At 44.7% G+C, this 19421-nt stretch overlaps 1 protein-coding gene across 2 annotated transcripts in view; it reads right to left on the reverse strand.

Moving 5' to 3' along the window:
• bdnf (brain-derived neurotrophic factor) overlaps positions 1 to 19421 on the reverse strand; it is a 59778-nt gene that overhangs the window by 36240 nt on the left and 4117 nt on the right. For both annotated transcript variants that reach the window (XM_062030725.1, XM_062030734.1), the window contains exon 2: positions 11213 to 11300. In XM_062030725.1, coding sequence (XP_061886709.1) covers positions 11213 to 11300 — 88 coding nt within the window. The remainder of the gene's footprint in view (positions 1 to 11212; positions 11301 to 19421) is intronic.

The raw sequence follows: 19421 nt of genomic DNA on the forward strand, positions 1-19421 counted from the left end.
CAAATCCATGTTTTGCTTGGTTGCATAAAAAGACACACATGTATCTCCATAGTTACATAGAGAGGGCTATTTTCTTCTTAAATCAAAATGTTGTAGCCCTGACAAAATAAATAAACAAAAATCAATTATCCACTTCAGAAATAACACTACGAAATATGAATAATAGTGAGGGATCGAAGTCAGCTCCCCCAAACCCCTTCCGTTTGTTACTTTTCTGGAAGTTGAATACGACTGCGGTATAGGATAAGATAGGATATACTTTACTTATCCCGCAGTGGGGAAAGTTTTTACGATGGCAACACTGATCCCTCCTGCTATGTTTTCTTATTCTCTGGCAGACCAGAAAAACTATGTTAACAAATGGCGTTCTCTTGCTTAGCACCACAGGTAGCGCCATATTCATTTGTGGCGGGTCCCCACAAATACATGAAAATATGGCAAACACTGATGTATGTGAAGCCAACAGGCAGCACAGTCGGATAAATTATGGCGACGGATTTCTAAAACAACACATTTTTGCGCAGGGTAAAAAAATAAAATTCATTTAGACGAAAGCTCAAGCATGCTCACTATTCAATAGCGGGATCATTTTACCACTTGTTATTACTTTGGGAATTCACTCCACTTCCAAAGCAACAATTTGTTTTTTTTTAAAGACGCAATCTCAGTCTATTTAATCCAATCGTTGGTGAGCAGCGCAGGCAGCTGACGACAATAAGAGCCAGAAAAGCAATTCCTTCTCCTCCTTGCTCAGATGATACGAAATTAAAACGGCAGAAAGGTATCGTCGAAGCCACAAGTCATCAAACTTGCCTGTTTACATCTGCTAATTACTTTTGGGCCCCGTCTGGTCTCAGGAATCATTACTAAAATGTCAAGTGCGAGCCTAAAAATTTGAGTTCATCAGCATTTTCTTACCCCTCGGCACAATGACAGCTATTAAGTCGGAGCTGCATGTCATTATTGTCATTATTACATAACAAGCAGCACACGTCATCTGTTGTTGTTAGTGCTTAGAAGCCCTGCCCGAACAAAGGATACAGAAAACAACATCATTCCCTACATTCGAAACATATATGATAGTGCTATTCAACTGGCGGCCAGGGGGCCAAGTCCAGCTCGAGAATGACACCATACCCTTCCAGGAGAACAATATTTTTTTAAGTAAATTCCTAAAAACACTAGTTGTATAGATAGAGCAGTGTGTCTTAACCATAGGAAATGCCCACTAGAGGGCCACCCAAAAATATACATTTCTCAGCTGTGGTAACTATAGGCCGCAGCGGTACTCAGTTGTAATACACTTTTCCACCACTCGTGGCCATACTTGCCAACCCTCCCGAATTTTCCGGGAGACTCCCGAAATTCAGCGCCTCTCCCGAAAACCTCCCGAAAATCTCCCGATTTACAGCCGCAGCTGGAGGCCACGCCACCTCCAGCTCCATGCGGACCTGAGTGACGTGTCGACAGCCTGTTCTGACGTCCGCTTTCCCTCGATATAAACAGCGTGCCTGCCCAATCACGTTATAACATCTACGGCTTGTAGAGAGTGCACAACTGCGCACACAACAAGGAGACGAAGCAGAAGAACGAGGAAGATACAGCCATGGCGACGCCGACGACGAGTGAGATGAAGAAATACGCTTGTAAGTTCCAAAACGAATGGAAACAAAAAATTCAGTTTATCCAGGACAGTTCGAAGGGGAAGGGGTACGCTGCCTGTAAATTTTGTAGATCAGACTTCTCCATTGAACACGGTAGCCAAACGGATATACTCATTCATGAACGGTCAGCAAAGCACAAAGCGGCGGCAACGCAGCACCGGTCCCAGCCCAGTGTTATGGGCCACCTCGCTAAATGGAGTTCCAAGGGTGTAATTTATGCCGAGACAAAGATGGCTATGCTGATAGCTGGAAGCAACATCCCGTTCTCATTTGCGGATGTCTACAACAAATCCGTGAAGGATATGTTCCTGGATTCAGAGATCGCTCGCCAGTACGCAAATGGCAGAACAAAGGCTACTCAAATAGTGAAAGGTAAGTGTTGTTTTTTTTTTTAGTAAGCAGCAAGCACAGTACAGTTAGTAGAAACACTGTGTTTTCATTACTGTGTATTTGATCAAGTCTTTCAAGTACAACAATGAGTAGATGAGTATTATGTGTGTGTATACCGGTATGTGTAAATAAATGAACACTGAAATTCAAGTATTTATTTTATTTATATATATATATATATATATGTATATATATATATATATATATATATAAGTCAAGTATTTCTTATATATATATATATATATATATACACTACCGTTCAAAAGTTTGGGGTCACCCAAACAACTTTGTGGAATAGCCTTCATTTCTAAGAACAAGAATAGACTGTCGAGTTTCAGATGAAAGTTCCCTTTTTCTGGCCATTTTGAGCGTTTAATTGACCCCACAAATGTGATGCTCCAGAAACTCAATCTGCTCAAAGGAAGGTCAGTTTTGTAGCTTCTGTAACGAGCTAAACTGTTTTCAGATGTGTGAACATGATTGCACAAGGGTTTTCTAATCATCAATTAGCCTTCTGAGCCAATGAGCAAACTCATTGTACCATTAGAACACTGGAGTGATAGTTGCTGGAAATGGGCCTCTATACACCAATGTAGATATTGCACCAAAAACCAGACATTTGCAGCTAGAATAGTCATTTACCACATTAGCAATGTATAGAGTGTATTTCTTTAAAGTTAAGACTAGTTTAAAGTTATCTTCATTGAAAAGTACAGTGCTTTTCCTTCAAAAATAAGGACATTTCAATGTGACCCCAAACTTTTGAACGGTAGTGTATATAAATATATATATATATATATAAATATATATATATATATATATGAAATACTTCTTATTTCTTATATATATATATATATATATATATATATATATATATATATATATATATATATATATATATATATATATATATATATATATACAGTACATATGAAATACTTGACTTGGTGAATTCTAGCTGTAAATATACTCCTCCCCTCTTAACCACGCCCCCAACCACGCCCCCCCCAACCATGCCCCCCCCCCCCCCCCAGCCCCCACCTCCTGAAATCGGAGGTCTCAAGGTTGGCAAGTATGCTCGTGGCAGTAATGACGATATCAAACAAACAGAAGAAGTCTGGTGCCGAAGTCATAAAAAGGTTTCTTAGGCGCAAAAAATATGACTACAGTGATGAATCTGTATCTTCAGTTGCACTTTAATTTTATTGACAGTTTAGTTACGAAACATATTCATTATTAGCATAACACAATTGTATGTATAGTTTGGCAGTTATTTATGAGTCCCTTCTTATGCAGTATATTTGTTTTGTATTTATATTTCTAAACAGCTAATAAATCCAATGTATAATAACCTTTGTGAGGTTATTATACATTGGATTTATTGGCTGATAATATAAAACATGGTTTTGTGGAGTTTGTAAACAACGAGACAGGAGACGTGAGCGTAGTCGAGGAAGTTTACTAGCTCCAACCTAGCATGTCATACATTCGACAACAACAACGACCTCTCAACCGGAAGCGGAAGTTCCTAACTCCCGCTCCGCTTCTTCTCTTAAAGCTACAGTGTCCTCTTAGGTGAATGTCTCTCATTATATGGTTTGGGTCACCACACAGGCCCCCCCAGAATTCACCTACACAAAACCCTGCAAAACAGAAAAAGTGCAATTGCATAACAGAAAAACATGACCCTGCAGTAAATGAACAGTAACCAACACAGTGCAAAGTCAATGGGACAACAGGTGACGGGCCGGGGGGAGGACCTTCCGTCCATAACGGCTGTGCTTGACAGGAGGGGAAACAGATGGGCCCGAAACGCGAGCCACAGGTGGAGCTGGGGCCGGAAGAGAGGCAGGCGCAGGGGCCGACCGAGGAGGGCGCCCCCGTCGCGGCGGCAGGGCCACTTGCACCGGCTCCCCAATGTCCACGTGAGCAGGCTTGAGACGGTCTATAGCCACCCGCTCCGGTCTGCCCCCCATGTCTACCACAAAGTTCTTATCCCCCGCCTCAAGGACACGGAAGGGCCCGTCGTATGGAGGCTGCAGCGGGGACCGATGGCTGTCGTGTCTTATGAAGACGTATTTCGCCGATGGCAGATCCTTGGGGACGTAGGACTGGGGAAGGCAGTGTCGAGACGTCGGAACGGGAACGAAGGCGTCAGCAGCGCTCCGGGACGCACTGAGGTGAGAGGCGGGCGACCAGGGAGCCGTAGCAGTCGGAAGGAACGCCCCTGGAACCCGTAGAGGCTCGCCATACACCAGCTCCGCGGCGGATGCCTGGAGGTCCTCCTTAGGGGCTGAACGCAGGCCGAGCATGACCCACGGAAGCCGGTCCACCCAGTCGCCGCCCGTGAGGCTGGCCCGCAGAGCTGCTTTCATGTCCCGATGGAACCGCTCGCACAGTCCGTTGCTCTGCGGGTTGTAGGCAGTAGTGCGGTGGATCTTCATCCCGAGGTGCTCAGCAACCGCCGTCCAGAGCTCAGAGGTAAATTGGGAGCCTCGGTCGCTTGTGATGTCACCAGGCGTGCCAAAACGGGCCACCCAGCAGCCGATGAACGCCCGTGCCACCTCCGCGGCCGTCGTCGAGGACAAGGGGATAGCCTCCGGCCATCTGGTAGCCCTGTCCACAATAGTGAGGAGGAAGGTATAACCACGGGAGGGAGGCAGAGGGCCCACAAGGTCAACATTCACGTGGTCGAACCGCCTCTCTGGAACCACAAACGGCGCCAAAGGGGCTTTGGTATGGCGGTGCACCTTGGCGCGCTGGCACGCCACACACGAGCTGGCCCAGGCTCTAACATCCTTGCGGAGCCCCGGCCAAACAAACTTGACACTCACCATCTTGGTCGAGGCCTTCACCCCAGGATGTGAAAGGCCGTGGACGGTGTCGAAAACCCGGCGCCGCCAGGAAGCAGGCACCAGGGGTCGCGGTTGGCCGGTGGAGACGTCGCAGAGGAGGGTAGTGTTAGCCGCGTCGAACGCCACGTCCTCCAGGCGCAGCGCCGTAGGGCCCGACCGGTAGTCCTGAACGGCCGCGTCCTTGGCCTGGTCCGCTGCCATAGCGGCGTAGTCGAGCCCCAAGTGAACGGAGTTAACAACAGCCCGTGAAAGGCAGTCGGCGACAAAGTTATCCTTGCCAGACACATGTTGTATGTCCGTAGTGAACTCAGAGACCGCCGCGAGATGGCGCTGCTGACGCCCAGACCACGGCTCCGAAGTTTTGGCCATGCAGAACGTCAGCGGTTTGTGGTCCACGAAAGCGGTGAACTGCCGGCCCTCCAACAGGAACCGAAAGTGTCTGGTTGCGAGGAAAAGTCCCAGTAGCTCCCTATCAAAGGTGCTGTACTTGCGCTCATTTTCCCGGAGCTGTTTACTGAAGAACGCCAATGGCTGCCATCCACCAGCCACCCACTGCTCACATACGGCCCCCACGGCATAGTCGGAGGCGTCCGTCGTAAGGGCTATAGGGGCGGCCGGCGACGGGTGAGCTAGCAGCGCAGCATTGGCCAGCGCAGACTTGGCAGCCTCAAAAGCCTCATCCATCTCTGGGGACCAGTCCAACTTGTCCTTAGACTTCTTCCCCCGGTGGGCCCCATAAAGGGGACGCATGACGTGTGCAGCACGAGGCAGGAAACGGTTATAAAAGTTCACCATGCCCAAAAACTCCTGCAAGGCCTGTACAGTAGGGGGACGGGGGAACGCGGCGACAGCCTCAACCCTGTCGGGCAGGGGAACGGCCCCCTGCGGAGTGATGTGGTGCCCGAGGAAGGTGATGGACGACTCCCCGAACTGACACTTGGCTGGGTTGATGATGAGGCCGTGCTCGCTAAGCCTCTCGAACAGCTGCCTGAGGTGTGTCATGTGTTCCTCCACCGACGCGCTGGCCACAAGGATGTCGTCCAAGTACACAAACAAAAATGGCATGTCCCGGAGCACAGAGTCCATAAGACGTTGGAACGTCTGCGCCGCCCCCGTAAGGCCAAACGGCATACGTAAGAACTCGAAGAGCCCGAAGGGTGTGATGACAGCCGTTTTTGGAACATCTCGCGGGTGGACCGGTACCTGGTGGTAGCCTCGCACTAAGTCAATTTTGGAATAGATGGTAGCGCCCGCCAAGTGGGAAGAGAAATCTTGGATGTGCGGTATGGGGTACCGGTCGGGGGTCGTGGCGTTGTTTAGGCGACGGAAGTCTCCGCAAGGGCGCCAACCCCCGCCGGCCTTAGTAACCATATGTAGCGGAGAAGCCCACGGGCTGTCCGAACGGCGGACAATGCCGAGGCGTTCCATCATCGAAAACTCCTCCCTGGCTATTGCGAGCTTGGACGAGTCGAGGCGTCGGGCCCGGGCGTAAACCGGGCGGCCCACAGTGGCGATGTGATGTTCCACACCGTGCTTGGCCACCGCCGAGGAAAAGGTGGGCGTGGTGAGCCCAGGGAAACCGGCGAGCAGGCGTTGGTATGGATCCCCGGTGGCGAGTGTGTTAGCGAGGCACAACGCCCCAGCCCCCCCAAGCGTGCAGGGGTATGACGCAAAAGAGACGGCATCAATCAAGCGACAGTTCTTAATATCCACCAGCAGGTTGAACGCGCAGAGGAAATCCGCACCTAGCAGCGGGGTGGATACAGCAGCCATCACAAAATCCCAACCGAACCGTCGGCCGCCAAAACTAACATCCACGCGCCTGACACCGTACGTCCGAATGGAGGTGCCGTTGGCGGCGTCCATCTGGGGGCCGTGGCTGCCGGTCATCGTGTCCACAGCTTGTGCTGGTAGTATACTGCGTTGCGCACCAGAGTCCACCAGCAGCCGCCGGCCCGACAAGGAGTCCCTGATGAACAACAGCTTGCAGTCACGGCCGGCGCCCATAGCCGCTAACGAGCGCCGGCCCTGGCGTTTCCCTGAATCCTGTAACTGCAGGGTTTGCGACACTGCTTCGCCTTGGCCCCGAACCTGGCATGGTAAAAACAGAGCCCGTCTTCAGGTTGGCGGCGAGCCGTCACCGCAGCCGCGGTGTCCACATAGTCATCCACAGGAGGTGGCGGGACGGCCTGGTGGGGCAGCAGGGCATGCACAAACTGTTGCCGGTTGGCCAGGAAAACCCTGTCCGCCTCAGCGGCCAAAGCACGGTAGTCCTTGGAGGCGGCTAGTGGAGAACTGGCTATCGGTGTGCGTACCGGTGCGGGGAGCTGCCTCAGGAAAATGTGTGTAAACAGAAACGCCGGGTCGGCTGATCCCAGCACAGACAGCATTTTTTCCATCAGTTCAGACGGTTTCCCGTCACCAAGGCCATGTAGGGACAGTAAACGGTCCGCTTCTTCTCTTAAAGCTACAGTGTCCTCTTAGGTGAATGTCTCTCATTATATGGTTTGGGTCACCACACAGGCCCCCCCAGAATTCACCTACACAAAACCCTGCAAAACAGAAAAAGTGCAATTGCATAACAGAAAAACATGACCCTGCAGTAAATGAACAGTAACCAACACAGTGCAAAGTCCCTTCCAGCTCCGACAGCTCAAATAACTTCAGGAGGAAAGCCTTTAAAGCATCGTATTTGCCAGCAGGCGGTGGAGCCTCCAACAGTGTCATCGCTCGCGCCGTCGTTGATGCGTCCAACGCCGCCACTACATGGAAGTACTTCGTAGAATCCTGCGTTATTCCCCTTAGCTGGAACTGGGCTTCCACGTGTTGAAACCACGGCCGTGGGTTATGCTGCCAGAAATCGGGTAACTTCACAGTAGCGGCGTAGATTCCCGCGTTAGCCATGTTGTTAGCAGTAGCTACTCCGCCTGCGGGTACCGCGTTAGCCATGTTGTTGTTAGCAGCAGCTACTCCGTCTGCGGGTACCGCGTCAACCAAATTGTCAGCGCCTTCATTGTCTGACATGCTCGTATTCGTAGTTCGTATTCTCGGGGTCACCAATGTGGAGTTTGTAAACAACGAGACAGGAGACGTGAGCGTAGTCGAGGAAGTTTACTAGCTCCAACCTAGCATGTCATACATTCGACAACAACAACGACCTCTCAACCGGAAGCGGAAGTTCCTAACTCCCGCTCCGCTTCTTCTCTTAAAGCTACAGTGTCCTCTTAGGTGAATGTCTCTCATTATATGGTTTGGGTCACCACAGTTTCATATTATTTGACAAGGTTGTAAAACTCTAAGTAGGCTACATATGATTAATAGATATAATTAAAATCAAAAATAAGGTTCATGATTCAGTATTAATATTTGAGTGGGTCCAAGGTCCTTCTGTAGTGGAAAGGTTGGAAATCATGGTCAAAAAGGTTAAGAACTCCTGTTCCACAGGACACGTTGGAATATCCTTGCAATGACATTTAGCCTTGCCAGCAAATCTAAAACACTGGGTGTCCAAACTTGTGATTTACACAACGGAGGCGCCCCTTTAAATCCTCTCCTTTTTGGCAGTTACCATTTTTGATGTGATTTATGACATTTGATTTATGTATCTAAGGCAGTGGCGGGCCGTGCGTTTCCCAGCTAGGCCTTTAGTGATGTCCGACTTCAATGATTACCTCTCAAAATACCATCATTGATGTCACCACATGACCATTGCTGGAGAAATACTACACAGTAACACATTTAACGCCCTATGGGTTATTTTCTGGCGCATTTAAAAATCTATTAAAACGCATCAGCAATTAAAACATATCTTATGTGGTACTGTCAAAATTAAAATTGCAAAAAAACATTAAAAGTGAAAAAAGAAAATATTTGAACTCACTATTCGACGCCGTATAAGCCATTGGTACTCCTCGTTGTCTGCTTATTTCATCGCCAAAACAGCTGAGCTAGCTTCCGGGGTTGGCTGACATCGTCTCACAAGATGTAGTTTCTCTTTAAATATCCTTCTTGAAAATCAACCTTTTGTTCTTCTTCTTCGTGGTTACGGCACAACACTTCCTGCTTCCCGCTAAATGGAAACTTGTGATTGGATACTCACTTTGCAATGACAAGTGAGTATCCAATCCCAGTCTCGTTAACATCAGGCTACCTAGATAGGCTACTGTCAACAACTCGTGATCTGATTGGCTATCACAACTGTCTCTCAACTCTACAGTATGGGTTCTCAAATGTATCCGCTAATGGTCCCGATGAGTATCCACAGAGGTGTGGACTCCAGTCACATGACTTGGACTCGAGTTAGACTCGAGTCATGAATTTGATGACTTTAGACTCGACTTGACAAAATGTAAAGAGACTTGCAACTCGACTTAGACTTTAACATCAATGACTTGTGACTTCACTTGGACTTGAGACTTTTGACTTGACAAGACGTGCTACTTTCCCCAAAACCCAAAGATTAAAAAGTTATTCATAAGCGCTCCGTATCTTTCATTTTGTATTTGTGTGTCTATCTATCAGCATGTATGCTGTCAGTCAGCTTGTGTGCTTGCAGTACAATAGCCAATCAAATTAGATCTACGTTGTTTTCATCCCACAGCATTCATCAATATTTATGGAACATGTCCACAAAAAATCTAGCTGTCAACACTGAATATTGCATTGTTGCATTTCTTTTCACTGTTCTTTTTGACAGACATTTTTAAAAAATTTCACATACCCCTTGGCATACCTTCAGGTACCCCCAGGGGTACGCGTACCCCCATTTGAGAACCACTGCTGTAAAGGAATGAGTTAAATGTTTAAAATGACTGGTTAATAATGCTATTATGAAGTGCAATGTCAGCACTATTTTTTCCCTTGCAATTTCGAATGCACTTGTTTTAATAAATAAAATATAGCGTTTTAAAAGCATACACAATCCGTGTAAATACAGTATATTAGTCTGTGGTTAAAAGGACTTGAAAGGACTCGAAACTCAAAATGCAGGACTTGGGACTTGACTTGAGACTTTCCAGTCTTGACTTTGGACTTGACTCGGGACTTGACTCGAGACTTGAGGGCAAAGACTTGAGACTTACTTGTGACTTGCAAAACAATGACTTTGTCCCACCTCTGAGTATCCAATCACAGGACGCGTAAACGTCACGTTCAACCTTAGGCCATCTAGAAGGCCTTACTGACAACAACTTGTGATCTGATAGGCTATCGCAACTGTCTATCAACTGTATGTCCCCTTTTGCTTACGGTGCACGGAGGCCCGCATTGTTGATTCTGAAGGCCCCGGGCAGATTTGGTACAGAATGGCAACATAAGCTAGCTGCATTCTGATTGGATACAAACTAAAATTAAAAACAACAGCACTGGAAGGAGCATAATATGACATGAAGAGAATATGAATACTTTTAGATATTTAAGGAAAGTAAGTTAAAAAATAATTTTATCTTTAATTATGATCATGATTTCTGGTTATGTTAGGCCAACAGAGAAGGCCTTGCAGGCCCAGACAGCACACCACTGATCTAAGGTGTTGCTGTAGATTGTTTACTTTTGTTGCAGTCAGTAGTCATTTCTTCAACTTCTTTAGTTAGACAAGTAGTGGTCCTCAAGGTTTCAATTTAGGTCCTCCCTTTTTCATCGTTGAGGCTATTTAACTGGTGGCCCGTGAGTTCAGTTAAAAAAACATATATTTTTTTTAACCAAAATCATATGTCTACTGGAGAGGATGCTGGTTGTCTGGAATATACACATACGTCTGGTAGGTCCTTGGCTTTCTGAAAATGTGGCCCCCAAAACAATTAAGTTGTATGAGGTTTCCCTCGTGTTTGGCTCAAACCACAGTGGCAGCCTGTTGATAACGTGCATCACGCTGCTCTATAATATCTCTGAAGAGGGTGGAAATTAATTACCAGGCTCGGCCAGTGACTCAGAGCTCAGGTCGTGTGGAAGTAATGTGTTCTGTAAATGATCGCCCTGCTGCCACCATACTTCACGCTGGTGCCAAGCGCAGCGTTTGTGCTAATTTAGCTGCTCTGTGTACAGTGTGACGGACAGCGTCAGGATGGATGGTTGTTTGGCTCCATAGGTCGAAATACAACCCAACGGCATGGCTTCTACGTGCGATTGCAGCTGTGTGCTAATTTGAATAGAAACATTTGCATGGTCAAGCCACTTTTGGCTTCTATTGGAGGTGAAATCGAAATTTTGCATACACGCCAAGTCTCGGAATGGCAGCCTGTTTCCGATGGGACAAAGGTTGCATACTGCGACAAAGGTTGCATACTGCGAGTGTGATACACTGACCTTTAATGCAGAGCATGCATGGCACACATGTTGACCAAGACGTCCACATTTCATGATTTGTGTCTCCTCCTGGATTTTCTGAGGAACTCTGCAGAGACACAAGAAGTCTTGATTTAAAGGGGGTTGAAACAGTTCTGGCTGACACAGAATGTCAGATACAGCGGACTGGAACTAAAAAGATTGAAAGCATATTGGTGGGATAATTATTGAATAAATACGAGGTTACAAATGAATTTATATCTATTAAAGGAATTAAAATTTTTCAGTTTCACTGCATCCCGGTTTTTTCCAAAATATGTATTAAAAAAACAAAAAACTAATTGCTATATCTTGCTTGACTATGGCCTTCTATTAGTAAACAATATGCATACTTATGCCATGTGTCCAATTAAGCATTTTCAAGCATAAAAATGGCTAAATTAACCTAAAATAAATCTCAAGTACTATACAGTGCATCCGAAAAGCATTCACAGCACTAAATGTTTCCACATTTTAAGATGTGATTTTAAGGTTTTACTACTTACGTATAAAATACTACACGGTCTAGCTCCATCCTATCTTGCCAATTGTATTGTACCATTCGTCCCGATTCCCAGAGCCCAAAAAAAGTCTGCGGGCTATAGAGCATTTTCTTTTCGGGCTCCAGTACTATGGAATGCTTTCCCGGTAACAGTTAGAGATGCTACCTCAGTAGAAGCATTTAAGTCCCATCTTAAAACTCATTTGTATACTCTAGCCTTTAAATAGACCCCCTTTTTAGACCAGTTGATCTGCCGTTTCTTTTCTTTTCTGCCCCCCTCTCCCTTGTGGAAGGGGGGGCACAGGTCCAGTGGCCATGGATAAATTGCTGGCTGTCCAGAGTCGGGACCCGGGGTGGACCGCTCGCCTGTGTATTGGGGACATCTCTGCGCTGCTGACCCATCTCCGCTCGGGATGGTCTTCTGCTGGCCCCACTATGGACTGGACTCTCACTATTATGTTAGATCCACTATGGAGTGGACTTTTACAATATTATGCTAGACCCACTCGACGTCCATTGCATCCGGTCTCCCCTGGGGGGGGGGGGGGGGGGGGGGGGTCACCCACATCTGCGGTCCTCTCCAAGGTTTCTCATAGTCATTCATATTGACATCCCACTGGGTTGTGAGTTTTTCCTTGCCCTTATGTGGGCTCTGAACCAAGGATGTCGTTGTGGCTTGTGCAGCCCTTTGAAACACTTGTGATTTAGGGCTATATAAATAAACATTGATTGATTGATTGATTGACATTTTTGTTATGTTACAGCCTTATTCTAAAACCACACAACACCCCATAATGATAATGTGAAAAATGTCTGAATGAATTTTTTTTTGCAAATGTATAAAAAAAACAACCCCAAAACAATCACATATGTATTCACCTTTGCTCAATACTTTATTGATGCACCTTTGGCAGCAATTGCAGCCTCAAGTCTATTTGAATACAATGCCACAAGCTTGGCACACCTATCTTTAGGCAGTTTCAACCATTCCTCTTTGCCCTTTCCTCTTTGCAGCACCTCTATGCTCCATCACAGGGGTCACCAACGCGGTGCCCGCGGGCACCAGGTAGCCCGTAAGGACCAGATGAGTAGCCCGCTAGCCTGTTCTAAAAATAGCTCAAATAGCAGCACTTACCAGTGAGCTGCCTCTATTTTTTAAATTGTATGTATTTACTAGCAAGCTGGTCTCGCTTTGCTCGACATTTTTAATTCTAAGAGAGACAAAACTCAAATAGAATTTGAAAATCCAAGAAAATATTTTAAAGACTTGGTCTTCACTAACTGACAAAGAAACAGATAACAGATTTGGTGTCCAATTCAAAGTGTGACATGATTTATCTAAAAATTTGAGAGTTGACTTCTGTATTTTACATGAGTTATTATTTGTACAAACATGGTGCAAAGTAATTCATGATTTGTTAAAAAATGTTAGTGGCTATCTAGTTAAAATGGGATATTGTGATTTCACAAGACTGTCTTAGAAGTGATCATTTGAAAATGTTCAATTTGAAAAATGTGCACTTAGAGAAAATATAAAAATAAAGTGTTGATATTGATATTTATCTGTTTCCATATATATTTATTGTGAGAAATCATTAAGTTGATCAGTGTTTCCACAACGATAAATATCATTAATTATTAATAATAACATAGAGTTAAAATTGAGCAAATTGGCTATTTCTGGCAATTTATTTAAGTGTGTATAAAACTGGTAGCCCTTCGCATTAATCAGTACCCAAGAAGTAGCTCTTGGTTTCAAAAAGGTTGGTGACCCCTGCTCCATCAGGTTGGATGGTAAGCATTGGTTTTCATCCAGGTCCTAAAAACAGGACCCGTACCCCCCACCCGGAGGCGAAAGGAAGCTACCCTCTCGTCTACTGGGTTCAACTCCAACAAGTAAAGCCACCCCCGCCTGTCACCTCTCACTTTTTGCAACGCCAGAGTGGAAGAAAATCCAGCGCCCCTCGAGAGGACTAGTTCTTTCCTGTGCATCTAAGTGAGTCCGACTAGATCCAGCCATTACTTCTCCACCTCGCGCACCAACTCAGGCTCCTCACCCCCCAGCAAAGTGGCGTTCCACGTCCCAAGAGCTAGCTTCTGTAGTTCAGGATCGGACCACCAAGGGCCTTGTCTACGGCTGCCGCCCAGCTCTATGTTCCCTCCTATGAGTGGTCAGGTCAGCCCATTGGAGGGGGACCCACATTCTCTCATGGGGCTATCCATAGGGATAAGCCTGGCCACCAGGCGCTCGCCATTGAGCCCCACCTGCAGAGGTGGGGACCGGTGAGGGAAATCAGGTCCTTGATTTCGTCTTTTCATAGAGGTCTTCGAGCTGCTCTTTGTCTGGTCCCTCATCTGGGACCTGTATGTCTTGGGAGACCCTACTAGGGGGGCATAGTATCGCCCAGACAACTTAGGTCCTGGGACCTTTGGGACACTCAAACTCCTCTACCACAATAAGATGGCAGCTCGGGAGAGGACTACAAAACAATTGATCAAAAAGTTTGGTGAAAAGGAGACCAAATTATATCTCATAAATGGAAGAAATAGACAACAGTCACTTCAAAATAATTGTTAAATCAAGTATTTGTCTTATTTTCTATATATTGTGGCGAACGATGTAGATATTCATAAAGCGGGACTTCTGTTTCTCGGTTGGGGGGACCATGGTAACAATAACAGGCTACTGTATATTAACCTGGACTATCTGAAGTTGACCAAGTTTTGGCAGAACATTTTGATGGAATTTATCTTCAGCTATCAGCTATCATGTCAGATTAACTCTCTTGATTCAAGATGCAATTCATCTTCCTCATCAATAACACAGCTTTGGCATGAGCTATGGAGAATGACAAGGCAGGACATGCATTGCTAACAAAACTTAATGCTAACAAAGCTAATGATTGTAGCTGCGACTGTTGACAAGAGTTTTATCAGAACAACTTTCACTCATGGTTACAGCACATGGAAGCCCGCTTCTAACTTAGAAGATGTACCCAGGATGTGACAAATTATTTCCAGGCTGTGACCGTAGTGGCTGGGGGACTAATAGCAATGACCTACGGGCTACCGTTGAGTACTATAATTAAGAGTAGAACAAACCTAAGGCTACTAAATTGGGTAAAACAAGTGTAAAGGTGACTATATGGCTCCTATTTCATGTTTAGAGGGTTCTAATTAGGGCTGCGAATCTTTGGGTGTCCCACGATTCGATTCAATATCGATTCTTGGGGTCACGATTCGATTATAAATCGATTTTTTTTCGATTCAACGCGATTCTCGATTCAAAAACGCTATTTTTCCGATTCAAAACGACTCTCTATTCATTCAATACATAGGATTTCAGCAGGATCTACCCCAGTCTGCTGACATGCAAGCAGAGTAGTAGATTTTTGTAAAAAGCTTTTATAATTGTAAAGGACAATGTTTTATCAACTGATTGCAATAATGTAAATTTGTTTCAACTATTAAATGAACCAAAAATATGACTTATTTTACCTTTGTGAAAATATTGGACACAGTGAGTTGTCAAGCTTATGAGTTGCGATGCAAGTGGCTTACACTTATTTTTTATTTTTTTATAATTGTCTAATGATAATGTCAATGAGGGATCTTTAATCACTGCTATGTTGAAATTGTAACTAATATTGATACTGTTATTGATAATATTCATTTTTGTTTCACTACTTTTGGATTGTTCTGTGTCGTGTTTGTGTCTCCTCTCAATTGCTCTGTTTATGGCTGTTCTGAGTGTTGCTGGGCCGGGTTTGGTTTTGGAATTGGATTGCATTGTTATGGTATTGCTGTGTATTGTTTTGTTGGATTGATTAATAAAAAAAATAAAAAAATAAAAAATAAAAAATAAAAAAATAAAAAAATAAAAAATAAAAAATAAAAAATAAAAAATAAAAAATAAAAAATAAAAAATAAAAAAATAAAAATAAAAAAATACATTTTTGAAAAATAAGAATCAATACTGAATCGCACAACGTGAGAATCGCAATTTGAATTCAAATCGATTTTTTCCCACACCCCTAGTTCTAATGCTAAAAATTATTAACATATTTAAAGGGTCATCATTATTTTTTATGCTCTAACTATGAAAATATCCGTTTATCCCGGCCGTGATTTTCTTTATGATCCGATACAGAGTAAAATTCAGGCCATACCAATCTGATATGATACTTTGTGCAACAAACATACCTAATATGTCTGCTAAAATGTAAAAAGTTGTGTATTTCAAATAATAACATGTCTCAGAGCATAAAGAACACAAGACATAGTTATTTATTTATTTAAAACTCTTAAGTATACTGAGGTAGTGGTTGGAATAACAATATAGTCAAGCTAATAAAACAGAAAAAACTGGACAAAATCATACTAAGTACACAAAAATGGTGTTTCAAACCATAACAAAAATGAAATGAGTAAAATATTAAAAGCTTTAAAATACATGTAATATTAAGAACTACCATTAGCATGAAAAAAATTCACAATTCAGTTACATGAACATGTTAACGCGAAAATATTGATCATGTGAATAACACTCAACAAAAGTTAAAGTTAAAGTTCAAGACCCAACGATAGTCACACACACACTATGTGTGTTGAAATTATCCTCTGCATTTGACCCATCCCCATGTTCACCCCCTGGGAGGTGAGGAGAACAGTGAGCAGCAGCGGTGTCCACGCTCGGGAATCATTTGGTGATGGTGAAAAGCATCCAACATTGACACATTAACTCATTCACAAGTTTAGTTACTTTTTTTCACTGTGTTCTTGTTAAGGATATACATTATCTGAAATGATTAGAGTATCAAAAGTACAGATTTTTTGATTTGAGAATTGATATTACATAGTAATAGTACCTGGCATTGGCGGTATCGATATTTCAGTATCGATCCGCACATCACTAGCAGTCATGTCCAGTAACAATTAGCGCGATAAACGTGGGACTACTGCAGCCACAAATGAGATAAAAATGAGACTATTTGAGAAATTGCGACCTTGCCTCCCCCTCCTTCGGTCCGAACCAGATTATGGGGCTACACCCTTAAAGTGCTGATAAGTTTTACATTACTGAAAAGGGGACATTTCAGTAGGTTGCTGAGGAAGATCGTGTGATGAGAAAAGTTGTCACCTAAAAGAGTTCGCCACACCCATCAGAAAAGTCCAAAAATGATTGGGACACACAGTTGACAGACAGCAGGCGCACAGTTTCAAATAAAGGGACCGAAAGGGGAGGGGGATTGTTAAGGCACATACAAAGGAGTCGTGAGAGGGATATCCTGGTCAAAGTTTCTGTATAATGTACATCAAAGGGCTGCCGCGGCAAATAAAAGCACACTTGTCAGGATCGACCAAACTGCCTCCTTTGTGTCATCGAGCAGCCAAATTCATGCACACAAAGCCTTTGGATGTCCGACACCGCAAAGAGGACGCGCCATTCAGATGACATGCTTTGCTGTGGCCTGCTTTTTGTCTGTCCTGACCAGGAGAGATAATATCACTGGATCAAAATCCCTTTAAGCCCCTTTTACTCACCGTTAAGACTCCCATTACAGCCCCTCCCCCGATGCGCCACTGTTCTTCCATTTCTTACACTGAATAAACTTGAAACAAACATATAACATACACTCAGTAATACCTCGGTTTTGTTACGCCACGCTTTTCGTATGATTCAGTTTTCAATGACATTTTTGCGGGAAAAAATGAAAAACCTAGTCAGTCTCTGATCCAAGCGTTGGCGATTCCATTTAAGTACCATTTTTTAATTGAGTATGGCTGCAAAATGATCCGCTCTGGGGTCAAAGAAAGTAGTGAGGCCGGTGTAAGACGCGGGGCTGCGACCGGCGTGCGACAGGTGTTGGAACCGGTAGCCTACGTGCCGGCACAGGAGATTGCCGTGGAAGCTGGTACAGGAAGTGGCACAACAGGCAACGGGGAAGATGACGCACCGGTCGGAGATCTGGAACCGGCGGCCGAGCCGGGAAGAGCGAAGGCGGCGGTGGCCTAGCCGGTCGGAGAACCGGAACCGCCGGTCGTGGCGGAGGGAAAAGGTCCGAGCCTGCTGTGGGCTGGGACCGCACAAACCCGGCTTTCAAGTCCTCCATGAACTGTGCGGTCCAGAACGTCGGCTGTGCCTCGCCGACAGGGGTTCCTGCGAGGCCACAACAGTCTGGCTCGAAGATCCTGTTAGGAACTCGCACGGCTGCCGTTTTTGTGACCCCAAGATGCAGGAACCAGGAGAGGGAAGAGGAGGTAAGATGAGTTTTATTCCTCAAACAGAAAGGGAAGCAGTCTTGAATGTAACGGTTACCAACATAAAGTGTGATCTTCGAGCACTGAGGAGTGCTCGAGACAAGGCATAAATAGAACATATGCTGATTGGCAGCAGGTGTGGACCGGCAGGTGAGGAGAAAACTGTGCTCCGTGGAACATACAGGAAATTGAACAAATTAAGAGCACTGATGGGAAGTAAATACAAAAACAAGGAAAACAAACAGAAATGAAGTGACAGATCGTCACAGCTTGTTTTATAATGAGTTCCAAGAACATTTTGGAACGCCCACTTTTCAATGAATGAATGAATGAATGAATCAACCAATCAATTAATCATTTAAAGTTTAATTGTACAGCCATAAATGACAAGTGCCTAAAGGAGCTTCACATACCACAACGACAGCCCCTGATCCTTAACTCTAAAATGTGGGCTGGCCTGCATCAGCCTGCTCACATCACCTACAGAAGACTGGAGGCAATTTCTTATAAGGTAGTATATATTTTAAAAGCATCTTCATCCCCAATTACATTGTTTCTGTGCATAATTTGAATACATTATTAAATTTGTGTGCAAGATGCATTGTTACAGATTGTAGCAATACAACTAAAGAAAGGGTCAGCCTCCTAACAATTCCAAATGATAGGACCTCGTAAGGGACAAGCGGTAGAAAAATGGATGGATGGAAGGAATATGAGGAAAGTATGGACCACTTTAGTCAAATTCACTTGTGAAAAATGGGGCAGCCCAAGCGAGAAGAGTGTAATTTGCAGCGACCATTATAATGACTTTTACTTGAAAGAATTGTTTTGGTCATAGTTTGGATGGAAACATTTTTAAAAGACTCAAGCCAAATGTGATCCCAAAACTCAGGAGCACCTTGGAGGGGAGAAAAGACTGAGTCAGACCCTGTGGAAAAAAGAGAAAGAAAAGTATATCTGGCGCTCAAAAACGAGAGGAAAAGAAGGTAAGCTGCTAGTGTTCTTTTTTGCGTCCTCTTCTACGGATGTATTCCTCTTGAGGAAATGCTGTAAGAGCATGAGGATGTGTTCTACTTTCGAGGTTCACTGAAAAACTCAATTCAGCAGTTCAGGGTCCTGTTAGTTATGAAATACAGTGGCATCCATTCAAGTCGACAATCATTGGATTGACTGACTTTTGTCCCCATGAACGGTAGCTTTATAGATATAAGGAGAATTGCCGATTTTTGAATTTACTGCACTTTGTTGACATTACTTTTTCTTTTTGTGTTGGATGAAAAAGCAGCAGCAAAGTCTACCGCCACAGAAGAACGGACATTTTGTTCTATGCTGAAGCTTTGAACGCACGGTTATAGGACTGTGCGGTAGAGACCAAAACTGACACCGCAATATTTTTAGTCCGAATGGCCGTATACGGTATATACCAGT

The sequence above is a fragment of the Entelurus aequoreus genome, linkage group LG02 (genome assembly GCF_033978785.1).
Source record: "Entelurus aequoreus isolate RoL-2023_Sb linkage group LG02, RoL_Eaeq_v1.1, whole genome shotgun sequence".
NCBI classification, from domain to species: domain Eukaryota; kingdom Metazoa; phylum Chordata; class Actinopteri; order Syngnathiformes; family Syngnathidae; genus Entelurus; species Entelurus aequoreus.